This window comes from Phycodurus eques, chromosome 1 (assembly GCF_024500275.1).
Source record: "Phycodurus eques isolate BA_2022a chromosome 1, UOR_Pequ_1.1, whole genome shotgun sequence".
In the NCBI taxonomy this organism is placed as follows: domain Eukaryota; kingdom Metazoa; phylum Chordata; class Actinopteri; order Syngnathiformes; family Syngnathidae; genus Phycodurus; species Phycodurus eques.
In genome coordinates this window covers 43822978-43843433 of record NC_084525.1, presented here as the reverse complement: position 1 = coordinate 43843433, position 20456 = coordinate 43822978, and the positions used below count along the sequence as shown (strand labels likewise).

Here is a 20456-nt window from a genome sequence, read left to right as displayed (position 1 = left end):
ATTAGGATTTTAGTGCAATTTATTGCTCTTTTTAAAAGTGTTTCTATGCATTATATGGCACTTTTTTTTATTAATTTTATGTTTTATTTTATTTTAATGACGCCGTTAGTGAAAGCAGGACTCACCGTCCCAGGCTGACGCTGGCTCAACATCTCGCGAGATCTCAGCCCGCCTTCGCTACTCGACATTTCAGCGTTCAGTGCACATCTCGCGATGTTGTCAAAGTGACGGTGGTTGGAAAAGGAGTTAGAGGGGGCGGGGTGCATCAGAGATGTTTGGAGGCTTTTTTTTTTTTTTTTTTTTAATATAAAATTATTTATTTAAATAAAAAATGGCTGCCGTGGAGAGCGAGGAGGAGAGAATGTACGTAAGCTCTTTTAAAAAAAACATTTCATCATCTGGTAAAGCGTTGCTGTATTGGCCGCCTCCGCCATCTTTCTGTCGTCTTTTTATTTTCCCTTCGAAGTGCGTTCATTTTACACCGGCCTGTCTCGGCGGAGCAGGCTTAACTGGAATACGTCACCAACTTCCAGCTCCGTCCCTACTTTAGCTGCTGATAGAGCCGCTCGTCCGTTTGCGCCACTCTTCCCCAGAGTCGAGTATACGTTCCCGCACGCCTGGAGGTCGGCCCGCGCTGCCATGCCTGCCTCTCGTTCCAACCTCGGGCACTCATTATTAGCAGGCAGGTGTCTAGCAGGCTACTAGCTAGTCATTTGCCCAACATTGACTGTTTTCGTGGTAGTGAGTGGGTATTCACGCACTTATTCGTGAACCTGTGCACTTCCCGTTACATGCACTTAATACCTCCAGTCAGCATCTTCCGCCTAGGTGCTGCTGAGCTAGGCATCTTATGTTGTCACCACTTGCTGAGCAGAAACATGACCACAGTTAGGGTGAACACCTGAACTTGCGAAAAGACAGTGAATTGTATTCGTGTGTGTGGCCTACTTTCCTCACTAGTTCACTTCCTGTTCATGTGGCTGCTGCTTCAGCTTCAGCATTGTCATCCTCACACCAAACCAGAGGACTGGGACCCCACAGCCAGGGGTCATAGGGTCAGTCAAAGTGGTCCCACCAAAAATGCAACACTATACAGTTGAGCCCCTCTGATGTAATGCAATTCGGAATTCAACAACAAACACACTTAAAGCTCAACTGAAGCTGCTGCCACGTGACAGCGCAGTTTTGAGCTCAGTTCAGCAAGTGTCAAAGGATTAACCGTGTTATGCCTTTTTGCGACACTTATTCTTAAGAAGGACCGGTCTTGTACTGTTAAGACAGGAAGATGGTGAGAAGACAAGAAAATTACATGCAGGAAATTACGAGGCGAGCTCAGCATCAGCAGCATTGTTTTTTTTTTGTGTTTTGGTGGATTCAGATCTGATCGCAGATGAACCACGTTTAATATTAACATTGAAGGAACAGCATTACAATTACAAATAAGGAAATTTAAAAAACAAAAAAAACTACGTGAATTTCTGCAGTAGTAGTTATGGTTATTGAAAGTTCAGTCTAGCCCTGTCACAATAATTACTATATCGACTTATTGTTCGATAAATGAAATGGAAACAATAGTTTTTCCGGACTCTATAAATTGTCATTGTTGTAGTGAGCGGGCATGCGGACCACAGAGTGAGCAGACAGAGTTGGACGGTTGTGTCATTAGCGGAACAGCCGTTGGACGTGCACTTCATCGTGAACGTCACATCATTTATCAAGGTAGAGGTCTGCCATCTTTTCAGCACAGTAGTTGGGATTATTTTTATATGTTTATTTAAAAAACAACATAAATAGTTAAAAACAAGATCTCCGTCGCATGTAAACTCCATCGGGAGCCGTAATATTTATGCCGTGCATAAACAATGACGTCACTGCGCATTTACGTCGAGATCAAGCATGGCGATAATTTCTGATCGGTTTGGCAAAAGGAATATTCAACCCCTGTGAAACAAAATGAAATTCCATTCGGATTTGGCCTGTTTATTCCGATTGAGGTGTTTATATGGCACATTTTCATTGGGTTTGGGCTTCTAAACTGATTATAATCGGAATGGAAGGCTCCATATAAAGCTGGCTAGTCTTGCAGCTCGTTATTCTTTATTTTAAGACCCAGTGGATCCATATCATAGAGTAAAGAAAAACAGTTTAATAGAGAAAAAGGAATTTATAATAATAATTCTTCGACATATTTGAAGGTTTTTCAAAAAAGTAAGGCAATGTTTACTTTCCCTGGTAACTAATTATATTTATGAGGTAATTCAGTTACTAATTCAATTACTTTTGAAAAAGTAATTTGCCCAAGAACAGGTCATTTCTCTTTATCCCATCTGTGATGGGAAAATTGCTTCCAAATCAAGGTGGATCAGTATCCAGAAGCAGATAGCAACTTTGACCTATGAGTTTCCAGTTTACATGAATACACTAACAGATTGTCACATTCCCACATCGAAAGTTGTAAACATGGAGAGCCCATCAGAGACAAGAACATTTCTTCTTCATTTCACTTATAGTTAATTGAAGAAAAAGATGACACCAAATAAAAAAGGGTATTTTAAAAAATTCAGAGATCCTCGCAGGTATCCATGTGTTCAAGAAAACTTTCTGCAACATGCAGATGCTGCCCTCCTTAAAGAGCAGAAGCATGAGCGTGCATGGCTGCTCATGTGTGAAGTTGCATGGCAATCTGCAACTGCATGTGATGTCATTGCGTCATTTGCCCTCAGAGCAGTGACTTATTTGTTTATCAGCAGAAAGCTTGAAAGACTGTCAATGAACATTTGAGTGTTTTGTTCAACTTTAAAACTTGTGCTTGTGCATTCAACTGTCTCCAGACGGTCTGATGCAGTAGTAAGGCAACTAGGAGGAGGAAAAAAATGAAAATCTGCGAATCGGTGAGTCTGCAAGTGCCAAACTGTGAGAATGCGGAGATCCACTGTGTTTTTGTAAAGTAAAAGAGTGCAGCTCAGCTTTGATATGGGTAAGGAAGTATATGGTGACGCTGGAGTCACAATGCTTTGAATATGATGTCACTTCCTACTACGTCTATTCTTTTCTTACTTTTTAATGGCCGTGTTGAGGCTGCTCCTTCTTTTGGAATAGGTGTCGCCACGAATACAGTTGATTGGAATGAGATAACTTGCAATATGCTCATGTCCCACGTGCATGACAGAGTTTTGAAGTCCGAAGTTTTATACAACTTTAGTCTTTTTCTGAAAAAGATTGCTGGAATGCTGCATTGTATAAGCTCAGAGATGTTGGAATTTAGGGGTTCCACTGTATTTATCATGTTTTTGATATCTTGAAGATGTACTTGAAACGTGACGTCTTCAGGGAAGTACAATAAATGTGCGTAAACGGTGATTAGTGAATGGAGATCATCAAGTAATTCTTGTCATTAAGTCGTATCACAACTTGGTACTCATTTTACATAGGTAGAGCTCGGGGGTGGCCAGAAAAAAACGTGACCACCAATTTACGATCAAATATCCATCAGCACCCCCTGCCCCCTTTGATGATCAGTATTCGAGCGTAGCAAACCACGTTCAGCTCCCCCCCCAAACCCCCCACCCCCCTTGACGATTGAATTTCGTGGACACACAGTAATTTGCTGGCCACCCCACTTAAAAAAATCCTGGCTCTGCCTCTGCCTCTGCCATCTTCTGAACAGAACTGGTTCTCAGACACGAGACCGTTTGAGACATCTTCGAATGTTGGAGGCGTCTGCAACGTCATCAGTGATGTAAGCAATGATGTCAACATTGATGAAATCTATCTTCCACAGAGAGGAGTCGACTGAGGGCCAGGAGGAGAAAGAACGACCCCACACGAAGACAAAGAAGGCTCGCAAGGAACAGCGCCATGTTGAACAGGTGGCCGTCTCTCAAGTGCCCTTGCCCCCGTCAGGTCTGGAGCCACAGACGTCGGTGAGTGAAGGCGGAACCAACTGTATTTTGATCATGAAACATGGATGTGAAGGATCTTTGATGTTGGTGCTTCTCTGGTAGCCATCAGAGCCTGTGGCAGGGCCATCGCAAGTGGTGCCTGGTAGCGAGTCTGCAGGTTCTCCCAGGCAGCGGCGCTCCGTTATCAGAGATCGCGGACCGCTGTATAACGACCCCTCGCTGCCTGTAGGCTGGACCCGCAAGCTCAAGCAGAGGAAGTCTGGACGCTCCGCAGGGAAGTTTGACGTCTACCTGATCAAGTAAGATGCACTGTAAACTAGTGTTGGGGACGATAAACTGATGCGACTGGATATCCATTCGTAAAGGCAAGAGATAGAGATAATAAGAGAGAGAGACTGTAGCCGTAGCAGACTTCATAATCGATACAAAATCTGACAGGAATCCTTAGCTCTATCGATTGTAGGACTGTGGACCGGATATCGCGAGTCTAGGAATCGGTTGCCTGAGTCTTTACAATTCTCATCTTTTAAAACAAGCATGAGAGCTCTTGTGCTGTGCGCCACGGATGTAACGTTATGGTTACAACTAAAAACAGCAGTGGTGGGAACGAGCGACACTACTAGTTTAACTACATTTCTCCCGAGTTGTAAACATTGAATGCGACGTCACATTAAGGACTTTATCTCAAGTCCGCCGTCGACACGGGGCCGGTGGTGAAATGAGCGCTGCAGATTGTAAACATACAGACAATATTGCAAAGGTGGGTGCAGCTCGGCAATTCCCATGGGCTATATATATACCTCAGCAAACTAATGTTTCTTCTCGAGCCCATTCAATCCACTTAAAGATTCCAGTGTTGGTAGACTTTGCAACCTCAAAAAGAAACTACAGGGAGGACACACAGCCAGGTACTATTTTTCCCAAAGCTAACACAACAAACGCCAGTCAAGCTGAACTCGTCTTCACGACTTAAAGTTCATAAAGTCATCCAGCACTCAGCAAGCAGTGTGATTGTTTAAAAAAAAAAAAAAAAAAGCATTGCGTGTGTACACTGGCGCTCCTAGATTGAGGGGCAACCGTGTGCCAGACCCGGGCTCTTAACTATTGTTTGTTTGTGTAGATTATTTTCTCCACAAAATACATTGTTGTGGTGTATTTAAATAAATAATTTGATATTTGAAAATATAGATATATAATATATTTTAGTTTATTTTTTTACAGTGCCATACAGCAAAAATTATTTTACATGTTTGAAAATAGTCTTTTACATGTTTGAAAATAGTGTTAGACAAATGTCATTTTATAGAATTCAGTTAAGCCAAGTTAAATCAAGGTTTTTTTTATGATTAATGTCTCAACAAATGTTAACCATCACACTGTTTCCACACCAAATCGAATTGTATCGAATAATCGCATCGCTCCCAAACTGAAGCAAATCGTATCGTTCTGCCCTTAAAGATATTTTTTAATCGAATTGTAACCTGTGTATCGAGTAGTGGTGCTCCGATCGATTGGCCACCTATCATGATCGGCCGATTTCCGTAAAAAACACATGATCACCACTTTTCTATCGATGCCTTTCATTGGTGATCACAAAATCAATCACCCACAGCTCGTACCTTGCAGCCTACAGAGAATATGTGCAGTGTACTGCAACGCTGGGCTGTGCTGATATAGCACTTGATCTATACCATCACAGTGCCCAAAGCGCTTTACAAAGCCTCACATTCACCCACTCACACAAACATTCATAGACCAATGGGCGACTGCTGCCATGCAAGCCGCTGCCAGGCCCACTGGGAGAAAATTAGGATTCATTAGGGTGTCTTGCCCAAGGACATTTCGACACGTGGACAGTCGTAGCCGGGATTCGAACCAGTGACCCTTCGAACGACATACCGACTGACCTGCTCCTACCTACTGAGCCACAGCCACCCAATCCAAATTTGAGGATGCTTTCAGCTGTTGACAACCCAGTTGGAGTTTACTGTAAAACTAAACGCACAACAAAAATAATTACCCTCATTTTATATTAAAATACAAGATATCATTTTAATCGCCAGCTTAAGGTTAATGAAAAACCTTATTGACGGGCTAGCTAATAGCATTTGATTACGGGAGGGATTTACCTTCAAATATTAAACATTCACACAAAAACGCTGTTGGGGCACATACAGACAGTTAATATAACAATACTCACGGGCATATATTCTTCCTAAACTGTGAGAAATTAGTTTATTTAAATTATAGCACGACATGGACCGCACCTTGCCCTTAAGAGGCCAAGGCGTGCACAGCAAGAACAGTAGATAGTCATTGACTGTATAAAAATACACACTTTTTTTTTTTCTGACTGTGACATGAAACCAAACTGAACTTTTCTTGTTGTAGGTCAATTAGGATTACAAAAAATATCAGTTAAATGCCAGAGTAATAAAGATTATTTATTTTTTGGACACATATGATAGTCAATACAGTAATGACTAAAAACATTGGCACATTTTTAACCATGACTATTTATTTTTCTTTGTTTTGTAGATTTCTATTATTTTAATATATTATTATTATACTTGTTACTAATTCATTTTCTGGTTGTTCTTTTAAGTTATTAAAATTGTAGTTTTCGTAGTTAACTACAAAGTTGTAAAATAAATGAATAATAATGTTTATTAATCGTGATTTCAATATCAATCAAAATAATCGTGATTATTATTTTGTCCCATAATCATCCAGTCTTAGTGTAGCATCGCCCTTTACTGCACAGGCGCGGAGCACCTGCAAAGCAAACCCAAACAAACACGGCATGTAAAAAAAATCATATCGCCAATACCACTCACCATAAATAAATTGAAAAATGTACAGCTAATCCATATGAACGGTATCGGCAGTGATTGGCAGATCTCACTCATGGATGATTGGTATCAGAATCCGCACCATAAAACCCTGATCGGCGCACCCCTAGTATCTAGATATGTATCAAATCGACCTTATGCAAGAGATTCCCAGCCCTGCTGTAAACATGGTGCGTCCATTCTGTTATTGCGTGTATGAGCCATGAGCTTTTCTTTTGCGGCAAAGCTCGGACGGAAAGGCCTTCCGGTCAAAGGTGGAGCTCATCGCTTACTTCCAGAAGGTCGGTGACACCACGACTGACCCCAACGATTTTGACTTCACCGTGACTGGACGTGGCAGCCCCTCTCGTCGTGAGAAGAAACCTCCCAAGACACCAAAAGTGGTCAAACCGTCTGGTAGAGGCCGTGGAAGGCCCAAAGGTACAAAATAGTGGCAGTGTGAAATGTTTAATGATACGTATGGAGCAAACACTGCGTAAAAAAAGTTATTTCTCAAAACAAGTACTGTAATTTCTCGTGTATAATGCACATTCCCCCCCACCCCCCAAAAAAAATCTTCAAAAGTCAATAATGCACATTATACATAGGTATAGTAAAAGTTTGAAAATTCCTTCACACTTAAATGAGGTATATGAGTAGATGTTTTTTTTAGAAAAGCCATCAATTAGTTTTAAATCTTGTGATTTATTAGTTTACATCATATTTATGTTTGTGTAAGTATTAAGGCTGTTATGCACCCTAGTGTATAGTTTTGACACTGCAGTATTATTTACCCTAGTGAGGATAAGCGGTACAGAAAATGGATGGATAGATAAAGTTTACTACTTCTTTAGTAATGTAAGTATTGCTGTGGCGCACCATAGTGTTTAGTTTTAACACCGCAGCTTTACGCAAATATATTCTATATTCCAAACAATCAAGAAAGCATGAGAAAAAAGAATAGTTTTTAACCTGGACTAAAAAATATTCACACAAAATATTCACACAAATATATTCACAACGTATTTGTGTGCAGCATAACAGCTAAATGCTGCTTCACCCTGTTTGCTTTGGAGTCTGTAGATCTCAGAGGCCTACTGGGTTTATATTTCATGAGCATTTCTTTCATGTATTCGGGACCTAAACCATTAAGTGATTTATAGACCAGTAGCAGAACTTTAATATCTATTCTAAAGCTGACTGGAATCCAGTTTAGAGACTTGGAGTAATATGTTCTGACTTCTTTGTTCTGGTCAGAACCCGAGCTGCAGCTTTCTGAATGAGCCACAGCTGTTTAATGCTCTTTTAGGGGAGTCTAGTCAGAAGACCATTACAGTAGTCAAGTCTACTTGAGATAAAAGCATGGATTAGTATCTCCTGGTCTGCTTGGCACATGCCAGCCTTCACTCTGGATGTGTTCTTCAGCTGGGAGAAGGCTGTTTTAGTAATTGATTTGATATGACTGTTGAAAGTCAGGTCGGAATCTACAACCCCAATTCCAATGAAGTTGGGACGTTGTGTTAAGCATATATAAAAACAGAATACAATGATATGCAAATCATGTTCAACCTATATTTAATTGAATACACTACAAAGACAAGATATTTAATGTTCAAACTGCTAAACTTTATTGTTTTTAGCAAATAATCATTAACTTAGAATTTTATGGCTGCAACACATTCCAAAAAAGCTGGGACAGGGTCATGTTTACCACTGTGTTACATCACCTTTTCTTTTAACAACATTCAATACACGTTTGGGAACTGAGGACACTAATTGTTGAAGCTTTGTAGGTGGAATTATTTCCCTTTCTTGGTTGGTGTACAGCTTCAGCTGTTCAACAGTCAGGGGTCTCCGTTGTTGTATTTTACGCTTCATAATGCACCACACATTTTCAATGGGAGACAGGTCTGGACTGCAGGCAGGCCAGTCTCGTACTCTGTTACTACGAAGTCACACTGTTGTAACACGTGCAGAATGTGGTTTGGCATTGTCTTGCTCAAATAAGCAGGGGCGTCCATGAGAAAGACGTTGCTTGGATGGCAGCATATGTTTCTCCAAATCCTGTATGTACCTTTCAGCATTAATGGTGCCTTCACCAATATGTAAGTTAGCCATGCCATTGGCACTAACGCAGCCCTATACCATCACAGATGCTGGCTTTTGAACTTTGCGTCCATAACAGTCCGGATGGTTCTTTTCCTCTTTGGCCCGGATGACACGACGTCCACAATTTCCAAAAACAATTTGAAATGTGGACTCGTCGGACCACAGAACACTTTTCCAATTTGCATCAGTCCATCTTCGATGAGCTCGGGCCCAGAGAAGCTGGCGGCGTTTCTGGGTGTTGTTGATAAATAACTTTTGCATTGTATTGTAGTTTCAAGTTGCACTTACGGATGTAGCGCCGAACTGTATTTACTGACATTGGTTTTCTGAAGTGTTCCTGAGCCCATGTGGTGATAGCCTTTACACATTGATGTCGGTTTTTGATGCAGTCTCCCCTGAGGGATCGAAGGTCACGGGCATTCAATGTTGGTTTTCGGCCTTGCCGCTTACATGCAGTGATTTCTCCAGATTCTCTGAACCTTTTGATGATATTATGGACCGTAGATGATGAAATCCCTAAATTCCTTGCAATTGTACGTTGAGGAATATTGTCCTTAAACTGTTTGACTATTTTCTCACGCACTTGTTCATAAAGAGGTGACCCTAGCCCCATCTTTGCTTGTGAATGACTGAGTAATTCAGGGAATCTCCTTTTATACCCAATCATGGCACCCACCTGTTCCCAATTAGCCTGTTCACCTGTGGGATGTTCCAAACAGGTGTTTGATGAGCATTCCTCAACTTTCTCAGTCTTTTTTGCCACCTGTCCCAGCTTTTTTGGAACGTTTTGCAGCCATAAAATTATAAGTTAATGATTATTTGCTAAAAACAATAAAATTAAATATCTTGTCTTTGTAGTGTATTCAATTAAATGTAGGTCGAACATGATTTGCATGTTCATTGACTGGTTAGAGCGTCAGCCTCACAGTTCTGAGGACCGGGGTTCAATCCCCGGCCCCGCCTGTGTATGTTCTCCCTGTGCCTGTGTGGGTTTTCTCCGGGCACTCCGGTTTCCTCCCACATCCCAAAAACATGCATTAATTGGAGACTCTAAATTGTCCGTAGGTGTGACTGTGAGTGTGAATGGTTGTTTGTTTGTATGTGCCCTGCAATTGGGTGGCAACCAGTTCAGGGTGTACCCCGCCTCCTGCCCGATGATAGCTGGGATAGGCTCCAGCACGCCCGCGACCCTAGTGAGGAGAAGCGGTTCAGAAAATGAATGGATGGCTGGATGGATGTATTCTGTTTTTATTTTTGTTTAACACAACATCCCAACTTCATTTGAATTGGGGTTGTATTAGTACACCAAGGTTTCGGATTTGGTCTTTGGTTTTTAAAGAGAATATACAGTATTTACTAAGAGAGTGTACAGCATTTACTAACAGCAATCCTCTTTTCTTTATTGCCAAAAACAATTATTTCAGTTTTGTTGTGGTTTAATTGAAGAAAGTTTGGGCTCATCCAGTTATCTGTTTTAGACAGTGACACAACACCTCAATTGAATTGTAGTCATCAGGAGCCACTGCTAGTGCTCCTCCACGGTGTTCTAGGTTGCCTTAAGATTGTCTCAGTTTTAATAGGAGCGACAGCATTCATGACATTTGAGATTTTCCAGGTGAATTTATGCAAAAGTTCATCAATTGTCTCAGCATTCACAGTTTATGACACAGCTGTGGTCTCCATAAACTTAGTGGTGGTAGTCTCATTTATGTACCCTTTCTTAATAGACAGAGGTTGTCTGAACTTTTGGGAGAATCTGGAATTCAAATGACACATACAAATGGTCAGAAATAGCCTTATCCTTCATGTCTACTGATAGAATTTCAACATCCTTAGAGATGACCAGGTCTAAAATGTGACCTTGAGTGTGGGTTGGACTCAATGTGCCCAGTATAGCTGAGAGTTCTTTAGAAATATTTTCCATGTTATTGTCAACATGAATATTAAAGTCTCCTATTTTGACAAAATAGTTGTAGTCAGTGCAAATAACTGACAGCAGTTCTGAAAGATTCTCCATAAATTCTCCAGTGTATCTTCGAAGTCTATAAATTATTAAAAAAAAGAAACCGTTGGCTCACCCTTTACTTAAAAAACGGAAATATTCAAAATAGCTAAAATTACCGAGTATAATTTCTTTACACTGAAATATTGACTTTAAAATAGCAGCAATACCAAAGTCTTTTATTCCTATCCGACACTTGTTCATAAAATAAGAATTTGCTGGTGTTGCCTCATTTAAAATGGTATTACAGCTACTTTCTGTTATAACCACGTTTCATTTAGTAGCAAAAAGTCTAGATCATAGGTTGTAATGTAATTAATCAACATTTATTATTACCCAGTGACCTGATAGTGAATAGAGCTAGTCTTGCAGAGACAACTGGAGACAATGGTTTGATAGGTTCACATGTTATCCTCACTGAGCTCGTAGTTCTACTTTCTTTGTGCCATATTTCTTTGACCAACTTTCTGTCCCTTGTAATTACTGGGATGAAAATTGCCTGATCTTCATAGGGGTCTGACGTATTCTGGAGAAGAATGCTGTTTGTATCTGATTTGCAGCCGCGACCCTGCACATATCAGTCAGATTTGGAGATAATAATATTCATGAGTGGAGGAGGGGCCCTTCGCATCTTACTGGACGTTGGTTTCAGGCGAGGGGAGATAGGAGGAAGATATTGGCGTGGTGTGCATTGGATTCCAACATTGACCAGCGGCCTGCATCCTGTCCGTCACATCGAATAGAGCCTTTAGGCTAGATCAGGGGTGAGCAAACTATAGCCCGCCGGCCACATCAGGCCAGTTGATTATTTCAATCCGGCCCGCCAAAGATTGGTACAGAATCGCCCAAATCATATCAAAATCATGACTACATTCATTTGACTTTGTCCTGTAATGCCGAGTGGTTCCACCAGGTTGTGATGTAATGACGAGTGGTTCCACCAGGTTGTGATGTAATACCCAGTGGTTCCACCAGGTTGTCCTGTAATGCCCAGTGGTTCCACCAGGTAGCGCAGTAGGTACAGTGATACATTGACTTGACTTTGGCTGTTCTGTTTTTACTTTGCTACTGCTCTGAACCCTTCTTCAACCATGAGTGGGCCAAAGAAAAGAAAAGTTTACAGTGAGTGCCGAGTGTTTAATATAGAATGGACTACTAAATACTTTGTCACTGGAGTCCGGTCAAAGGCTGTATGTGTAATTTGTTAAGAAACCATTGCGGTTTTAGAGGAATAAAACATCAGCCGTCACTTTTCTACCAAGCATGCTGATTATACTAACAGCCAATCAACGCAGGAACTGATGGCTATGGCTCAGTGGTTAAAATCAAGCTTGCAGGCTCAGCAAAACATCTTTATCTGACAAACTGCCATCTAAGATTCAGTCACACAAGACCCTGTTTAGGTACAACTGCAGACTCCTTCTGCGCCTTTTGTCCTTCAGCTGCGTCAACAAAGCCAATGTTTTCCTTTCGTGCCGCTGAATGATGTACACAGTAAAAAATGTTGGCAGCCAATAACTTAATCCCTTGTTTACTGAGACAGAAGCCATGTCAGGTTCAAGACACCTAAAACACTTGTAAAAAATCAAGACAGACACAGAGGTAGTTCAGTTTTCAGACTTGCAAGGAGAAAACGGAGTGTACTTAGTTACAGTCTCCAACCATTTTCTAAGCCCACTCTGTCCGTACCCTCTCTTTTTATTTCTTTAGGGCAGTTCCCTTGTTACATATGAGTTTCAACAATAAAAAGGTGGGGGCATACATGCTTGTTGCAACTCATGTGATCATGACATAACATTCTTTGTTGTGGTTGAGACAGTAGAAGAATTATATACTTCTTATCAAGACACAGAAAGACTCCTCTCAAATTTGTCCTTGCACCTGCAAGCACATACAACTCATCCTGTGGGAGAAAGCTTTGCAGTGATAAAACATTTCTCTAAGTAGAAGCAAGCAGAGAAGCACAACACATGATAACTTATTTACATTTTTCCATCATTTTCCTCCTGTTTATCATGTTTTTTTTGCTCATCACTTATTTAGCAGCCGCCTCTTCTGATTTTTGGTTGTAAGATCATTATAATGAACACAAGACATGAAATGCTTTATTTGATCTCCTCAGCTGAATCAAATAATGTCCCGATCTCCATTTCCCCATCATCATCGTCATCAGAACTATCCTGGTTCTGTTTTGTTAGAAGGGGGTACATTTGTTCTGCCCGATTGCTCATAGGTTGGATTGTGGTGGTGATTAATCTGTTCAGAAGTGCTCGTAAACATGGAATACAGCAACATCCACACAATGTCAGTTTTGCAGCAAATACTGCTCTTGATATTAAAATTGATGAGACCAACATCTTATACTTGCCAAACACTTTCATCCATTTGTTCCAAATGGATGTGTCCACACCAGAATGCTCTTTCATCTTGCGGTTGAGGGTGCGCACGCCATCAATGGCCCTGGTCAGGCTTCCATCTGCAGCGGTGCGTACAGCACAGTTCTCCAAACATGGCACACACATCTCCTCTCTCCGCAAGCAACATATCTAGTGCAATTCTGTTCTGAAATGACATTAAAGATGTGGCACCCAGTTGTTCATGTACGGCCTCAAAAACGTCTTGTGTCCAATTTCCTAACGCTGTACATTGTAGTGGATGTAGTTTATTCGGTCTACGTTTTTATTGGTTGTACACCACCAACAGATTGTAGATTCAATCCCTGATGTTACTTGATCTACTAATTTGTATTCATCAGGTACCCCTCTAGGAATTCCAATTGCATCTATGTAAGTTGGATCTGTCTGGGAGAAAGTTTTGATATATGTTTCAGCAGAAGGTACCTCTGGCCTTGGGTGTTATCAGAAAAGGGAGTCATCCTAAGAACATCATTATTCAGTAATCTACCTTGAGTGTTATAAAGAAAAAAAGGGAGTCATCATAAAATGTGGGCACCTCTCTCTCTGGCATTGGATGTTTTGGAAATTGAACTTATTTGTTAAAGACAGGAGTACAAATAGAACAATCCAACAATTCCCCTGTTTACATCGTGGAACTATGTAACATACCCTAAGCAGTACTACTCTTATGTGGAAGGCTTATAAGAGGATATATAAACAATGTAGTCATGAGCTAAGCATTCTTCATAGGGCAGTACTACTCTTGAGACAGGTCAAAAACCTCCCCATATATTGATTTGAGGAGGGAAAAAGACACGTCCCGTAACATGCTAAGAGAAAAGACACTGTATATTCTTCATCAATAATTCATCCATCTGGACACGACGTCGTCTTGTGTGAGCAGAACTTCAGGAGTAGGAGCTCCTTCGGAGGTCATCAACATCTGTGATTCCGGTTGGATCATATTCTTTCCCACCACTCCCGTGACAATCTTGAAAAGTCCGTTCTTGAAAGTCCATGTGAATTATTTGAAAAGGGTATTGAGGTGCAGGAAATTTACCTCTCCTGGGCCTCAAATTGCCTTGTGGATTATGCCTAGCACAAATCATACATGCTCTACAAATTTTTTTTTAATAAGAATTAAAACCATAAGTTGTATAATATTGATTTATCTGTCTTACCATCCCTCCTGTTGAGACATGTGTTGAACCATGGCTCAATACTGCTGCCCATTTATATAAGTTTTTGGGTAAGACAGGTTTACCTTTAGGACCATTTTTACATTATTTTTTAACCATTGTTCTTTTTCTTTTAGTGGGCTTTGTTCTTGCATTTCTTTCAGAACTTCATTGTGTAGTTCCTTATTATTTTCTAGATTTTAGTATTTGCTCTTCCCCTTGTGCTGCAAAGAGATACTGTCTGTTCCGGCTGTATGTGCAGCACATTTGCATATTGCTAGTTTTTGTTTTATTTTTATAAACGCTTTTTATGCTTCCTCATTCCACTGTAATGGTGATGTCATCTTTAGGTCTTCACTGTACATGAGTTTGTTTAAAGGTGCAGTTATTGCTGCATAATTGGGCACCCATGTCCTACAGTAATTTGTTAGTCCTAAAATGACATCATCTGTTTTTTTTTGTTTTTTTTTGTTAGTGGTTTGGGAGCTTGTAAGATAGCTGTCTTTCTATCTTCTATTATTGGTCTACCTCCTTTACTCAAATTATGGCCTAAATATTTAACTTGTTCTTTGCAGAATTGGAGCTTATTTTTGCTCACTTTATGTCCCTCGTCTGCCAAGTGTTTTAGGAGAGCCGAAGTATCACTTTCACAGGTACGTTTGTCTGGGGAGGCCAGTAACATGTCATCTACGTAGAGTAGGATTTGACTTTCCCCAGGGGTTTGGAATTTTGCCATACTGGCACTCATAACCTGTGAATAGATAGTTGGGCTTTCACAATATTTTTGTGGTAACCTTGTGTAAGTATATATTTTTTCCTTCAATGTAAATGCAAACCAGAATTGGCTGTCTTTGTGTATTGGTACCGAAAAGAAAGCGTTACTAAGGTCTATGACTGAAAATACTTTTGCATCTGATCTTAATGAATTTAGCAGCGTATACGGATCAGGCACACATGGTGCCCTTTGTATTACAGCATTGTTTATTACCTGCAGATCCTGTACCATACACCATCCTGTTGACGGAGCCTGTTTTTTTTACCGGGAATATTGGCGTATTACACGGCGAGTCTGCGCATTCAATTATTACTCCTGCTTTTATTAAATCTTCAATCACTGGTTTAATACCTTCTTTAGCATCTGGTTTTAGTGGATATTGTCTGACACAAGGTCTATATTCTGTTTTTGGTCGTATTTGTACCGGTAATGTTCCTTTCACTCGCCCTACATCAGTGGCGCCTTTTGACCACAATGTTATAGGCAAATCTTTAAGTATTAGCTCTTCCTCCTCGGTCAGGAGAATGTGTCATTCTGGGCTTTTATGTAGGTGTACTCCAATTTTGATTCTTACGCACCAGAAGAGTGCTTTTCTCGTGAGACCTGTGTTTGCACTGGTCCACGTATTTACTGATGTAGCTACCCAATCTGTAGCTCTTTCGCCCTCTTCCACCATTTTTGAAAGATCTTTCCACTCACTTTGGTTGTCTTTGTAAAGAGATACATGTGGTGGTGTCCATTCTTTATGTAATGCCTTTGCTTCCGGAATTAGCGTTACTCCGGCTACGGAGGTGCTTTCCGCGTCCAAATAGACATATGTAATTGTGATTTTTTTGTGGTGTTTTCCTAAGTTTGTCTTCATACTTAGCGTCTGGTCCTGGTCTGGTCTTGTACCACATTGTCACATGTAAGTTGTCGGGTGTCATTCTATCTTGTGCATCTGTGATGGCTTTTCGCCCCTCTGTTAGGAGGGCTGAGCCTGTCTCACACGGAGGTACATTCAACACATCCAGTGAGTAATAGTACAATGGCAAACCTATTCCTTGTATTACGTCACATAGAAAGGTTAAAGGTTTTCCATTTACTAATAACGTCACTTCTGGTCTGTCTGTTTGCCTAGTAATAACGTCACTTCTGGTCTGTCTGTTTGCATAGTCAGTATTTCCTGAAGATTTAGAATTTCTTCAGTACCGTCATATTTTAAAGTCAGTTCCATTTCCCCTTTGTCTCGGTCTAGTCATGCATTTGTAGTTTTTCTGTCTGGACAGTCTCTTGATATGTGTCCTTCCTTTCCACAACACCAACACTCCATTCTGTTCTGTCTGAAAAGCTGGGTTGCTCTGTTAATTAATCCTTCCACCCGGTGTCCCAATTTGCGACTATCATGGGCCAAAATCATTTGCATCTCTTGGATTCCATGGTCCTCTAATATTATGCCAATCTGGACCCATGGCCGTCATCCACACTTGTTGGACATTTGCATCATTTAAGTTATATGATGGGCTTTAATTTTCCAGTTCCTCAACAAACTGGTTTATGTCTGCTTTATGTGGTGTCAGTCCTTCTCATGTGGAGGCGGTGGTAATTTAGGATAAAGGGGGGCAGTTACACCTCCCCTGTTTTCACTTATTTCAACAATTCTTTCTCTTCTCCTTGACACTGATCCTGTCTCATCATCATCCTTTATTTGGAACATTGTTCTTTTTCCTTCTCTACACATTCTCTCTTTCTTTTCACATTCCTTTTCCTTTCTTATTTTGTCTACATTCTCTTTCCGTTCTCTGTCTCCCTCTCAAATTCTCTTTTAGTATTCTGTTTCCTCAAAATAATTTTCCTTCATTTTTTTAAGGTTTTTCTTTTTTTCTCTTTTTTTTAATATAATTGATTCCTGCAACGCGGCTATTTTTTGTGTATTTAACCAACCATTAAAGCCGTGTTCAGTTATCCATGTCTCTAAATATTAAATTTTATCAGGATCCTGCTTTTTCCTTTTTTTTAATTTTTATTTATTTTATTTTTTTTAAATGTAATTTAATGAACTTCCAATCTTTACACTTATTTTACTGCTTCCTTTCCCCATTTGAAATAATTTGGTTCAGTGTAATACTATCTAGGGTAGTCTAGCACACTGTTTCTTTTCAGTAGGACGGCAACTCAAATTTTCTGTTGTGGTAATTCTCACTTCAACCTTTTCAGGTGGAAAATTCTTGCCTTTGCATCCACAATAGTCCATTGTTTACTTTGCCACTGTTTTGGTATGGAATGAAAAACCTAGTGGTTTCCCATTTCCCGTTTACACTCTCATTCAAAGAGTTTTCATTCACACTGGCTCGTCAGAGGACTCCGCTGTCCTATACGGAATTTAACTACGTCTGTCAACAGCTCGTTAGAGGACTGCGCCGTCCTTTACGGAATTTAACTACGACGCCACGAAACTTTCCTAGTTTCTTTATTTTACCCGCCATTGACTAGTATTCACAGGGTTTTTTCGTCTCAGGTTTCGCAAACCTTTTCCTTATTCATTCATACCTTTTTAAATGAAAACTCAACTCACCCCTGTCTGTCTTCTCAGAGGACCGTCAACCTTTGGATTCCAGCTGGCGGGCCGATATCAGTCCCGGAAAGGGTCTTTTGGACTCACTTTAAATGGAGTCCGCCATGGCCATGGTCTTTATACTGCAATCCACCCGCCCGCTGGATTCGTCGGGTATGTTGGTATCCGGCTCGAAGGACCAAGTAAATGTCAGGTTCAAGACACCTAAAACACTTGTAAAAAATCAAGACAGACACAGAGGTAGTTCAGTTTTCAGACTTGCAAGGAGAAAACGGCCAAGAGTGTACTTAGTTACAGTCTCCAACCATTTTCTAAGCCCACTCTGTCCGTACCCTCTCTTTTTATTTCTTTAGGGCAGTTCCCTTGTTACATATGAGTTTCAACAATAAAAAGGTGGGGGCATACATGCTTGTTGCAACTCATGTGATCATGACATAACATTCTTTGTTGTGGTTGAGACAGTAGAAGAATTATATACTTCTTATCAGGACACAGAAAGACTCCTCTCAAATTTGTCCTTGCACCTGCAAGCACATACAACTCATCCTGTGGGAGAAAGCTTTGCAGTGATAAAACATTTCTCTAAGTAGAAGCAAGCAGAAAAGCACAACACATGATAACTTATTTACATTTTTCCATCAAGCCGTCTGCCTTGTAAAGATGTCTGTGCTCCCAAAAAATGCAGAAATTGTCAATGAAACTCATGGATAGTGCAGTATACACTCTTTTGAGCCACTTATTTAATTGACTGAGCCTGCTGAAATTTTCATCTCCAGATTCTACCATTGGGAGAGGTCCACTTATGAAAACCTCAGCATCCAAACATTGCACTTTCGTTGGGAGATCAATTAAATATTCTTTCAGTACCTCTGATTGCTGCTTGACAACATCCAGGGCCCCTGTATGTATAATGACAGATTTCACAGTTGAGTGCTCATGAGTGATCCCCTTGATTTATTTTATTGTATTTATTTATTTATTTTTGGGAGATATCAGACACCATATCGTTGGTAAAACACACTACTTGGAGTTCTTCTCGCTGCAAAAACGTTTCACATTCTTGACAGCTCCATCACCAACTATTAACATTTGGGGTGCAATTTTTTTCTTGTATGATTTACAACCCCTATTCCAATGAAGTTGGGACGTTGCGTTAAACGTAAATAAAAAAAAAGAATACAATGATTTGCAAATCATTTTCAACCTATATTTAATTGAATACACTACAAAGACAATATTTTTAATGTTAAAACTGATAAACGTTATTGTTTTTAGCAAATAATCTTTAACTTGGAATTTTATGGCTGCAACACGTTCCAAAAAAGCTGGGACAGGTGGCCGAAAAGACTGAGAAAGTTGAGGAATGGTGAACAGGCTAATTGGGAACAGGTGGGTGCCATGATTGGGTATAAAAGGAGCTTCCCTGAATTGCTCAGTCATTCACAAGCAAAGATGGGGCGAGGTTCACCTCTTTGTGAACGAGTGCGTGAGAAAATAGTCGAACAGTTTGACAATGTTCCTCAACGTAAAATTGCAAGGCATTTAGGGATTTCATCATCTACGGTCCATAATATCTACAAAAGGTTCAGAGAATCTGGAGAAATCACTGCATGTAAGTGGCAAGGCAGAAAACCAACATTGAATGCCTGTGACCTTCGATCCCTCAAAAACTGACATCAATGTGTAAAGGATATCACCACATGGGCTCAGGAACACTTCAGAAAACCAATGTCAGTCAATACAGTTCGGCGCTACATCCGTAAGTGCAACTTGAAACTCTACAATGCAAAGCAAAAGCCATTTATTAACAACACCCAGAAACGCCGCTGGCTTCTCTCAGCCCGAGCTCATCTAAGATGGACTGATGCAATGTGGAAAAGTGTTCTGTGGTCCGACAAGTCCACATTTCAAATTGTTTTTGGAAATTATGGACGTCGTGTCCTCCGGGCCAAAGAGGAAAAGAACCATCCGGACTGTTATGGACGCAAAGTTCAAAAGCCAGCATCTGTGATGGTATGGGGCTGTGTTAGTGCCAATGGAATGGGTAACTTACACATCTGTGAGGGCACCATTAATACTGAAAAGTACATACAGGTTTTGGAGAAACGTATGCTGCCATCCAAGCAACGTCTTTTTATGGACGCCCCTGTTTATTTCAGCAAGACGATGCCAAACCACATTCTGTACGTGTGACAACAGCGTGGCTTCGTAGTAAGAGTGCGGGTACTAGACTGGCCTGCCTGCAGTCCAGACCTGTCTCCCATTGAAAATGTGTGGCGCATTATGAAGCGTAAAATATGACAACAGAAGACCCCGTAGACGCTGTAGAACAGCTGAAGCTGTACATCAAGCAAGAATGGGAAAGAATTCCACCTACAACGCTTCAACAATTAGTGTCCTCAGTTCCCAAAAGTTTATTGAATGTTGTTAAAAGAAAAGGTAATGACCCTGTCCCAGCTTTTTTGGAATGTGTTGCAGCCATAAAATTCTATGTTAATGATTATTTGCTAAAAACAATAAAGTTAATCAGTTTGAACATTAAATATCTTGTCTTTGTAGTGTATTCAATTAAATATAGGTTGAACATGATTTGCAAATCATTGTATTCTGTTTTTATTTATGTTTAACACAACGTCTCAACTTCATTGGAATTGGGGTTGTAATTTCATACCTGTGAGTGGTGGTAGTGGATGAGCAATCTTGGCCAGG

General features: G+C 40.5%; 1 protein-coding gene across 1 annotated transcript in view; it reads left to right on the top strand.

Moving 5' to 3' along the window:
- Positions 1-236: 236 nt before the first annotated feature.
- Positions 237-20456, top strand: part of mecp2 (methyl CpG binding protein 2) — a 28653-nt gene continuing 8433 nt past the window's right edge. Inside the window, exons 1-4 of the mRNA XM_061693600.1 lie at positions 237-363; positions 3782-3923; positions 4005-4201; positions 6981-7174. Of these exons, the coding sequence (XP_061549584.1) occupies positions 332-363; positions 3782-3923; positions 4005-4201; positions 6981-7174 (565 nt within the window). The 5' untranslated portion in view covers positions 237-331. The remainder of the gene's footprint in view (positions 364-3781; positions 3924-4004; positions 4202-6980; positions 7175-20456) is intronic.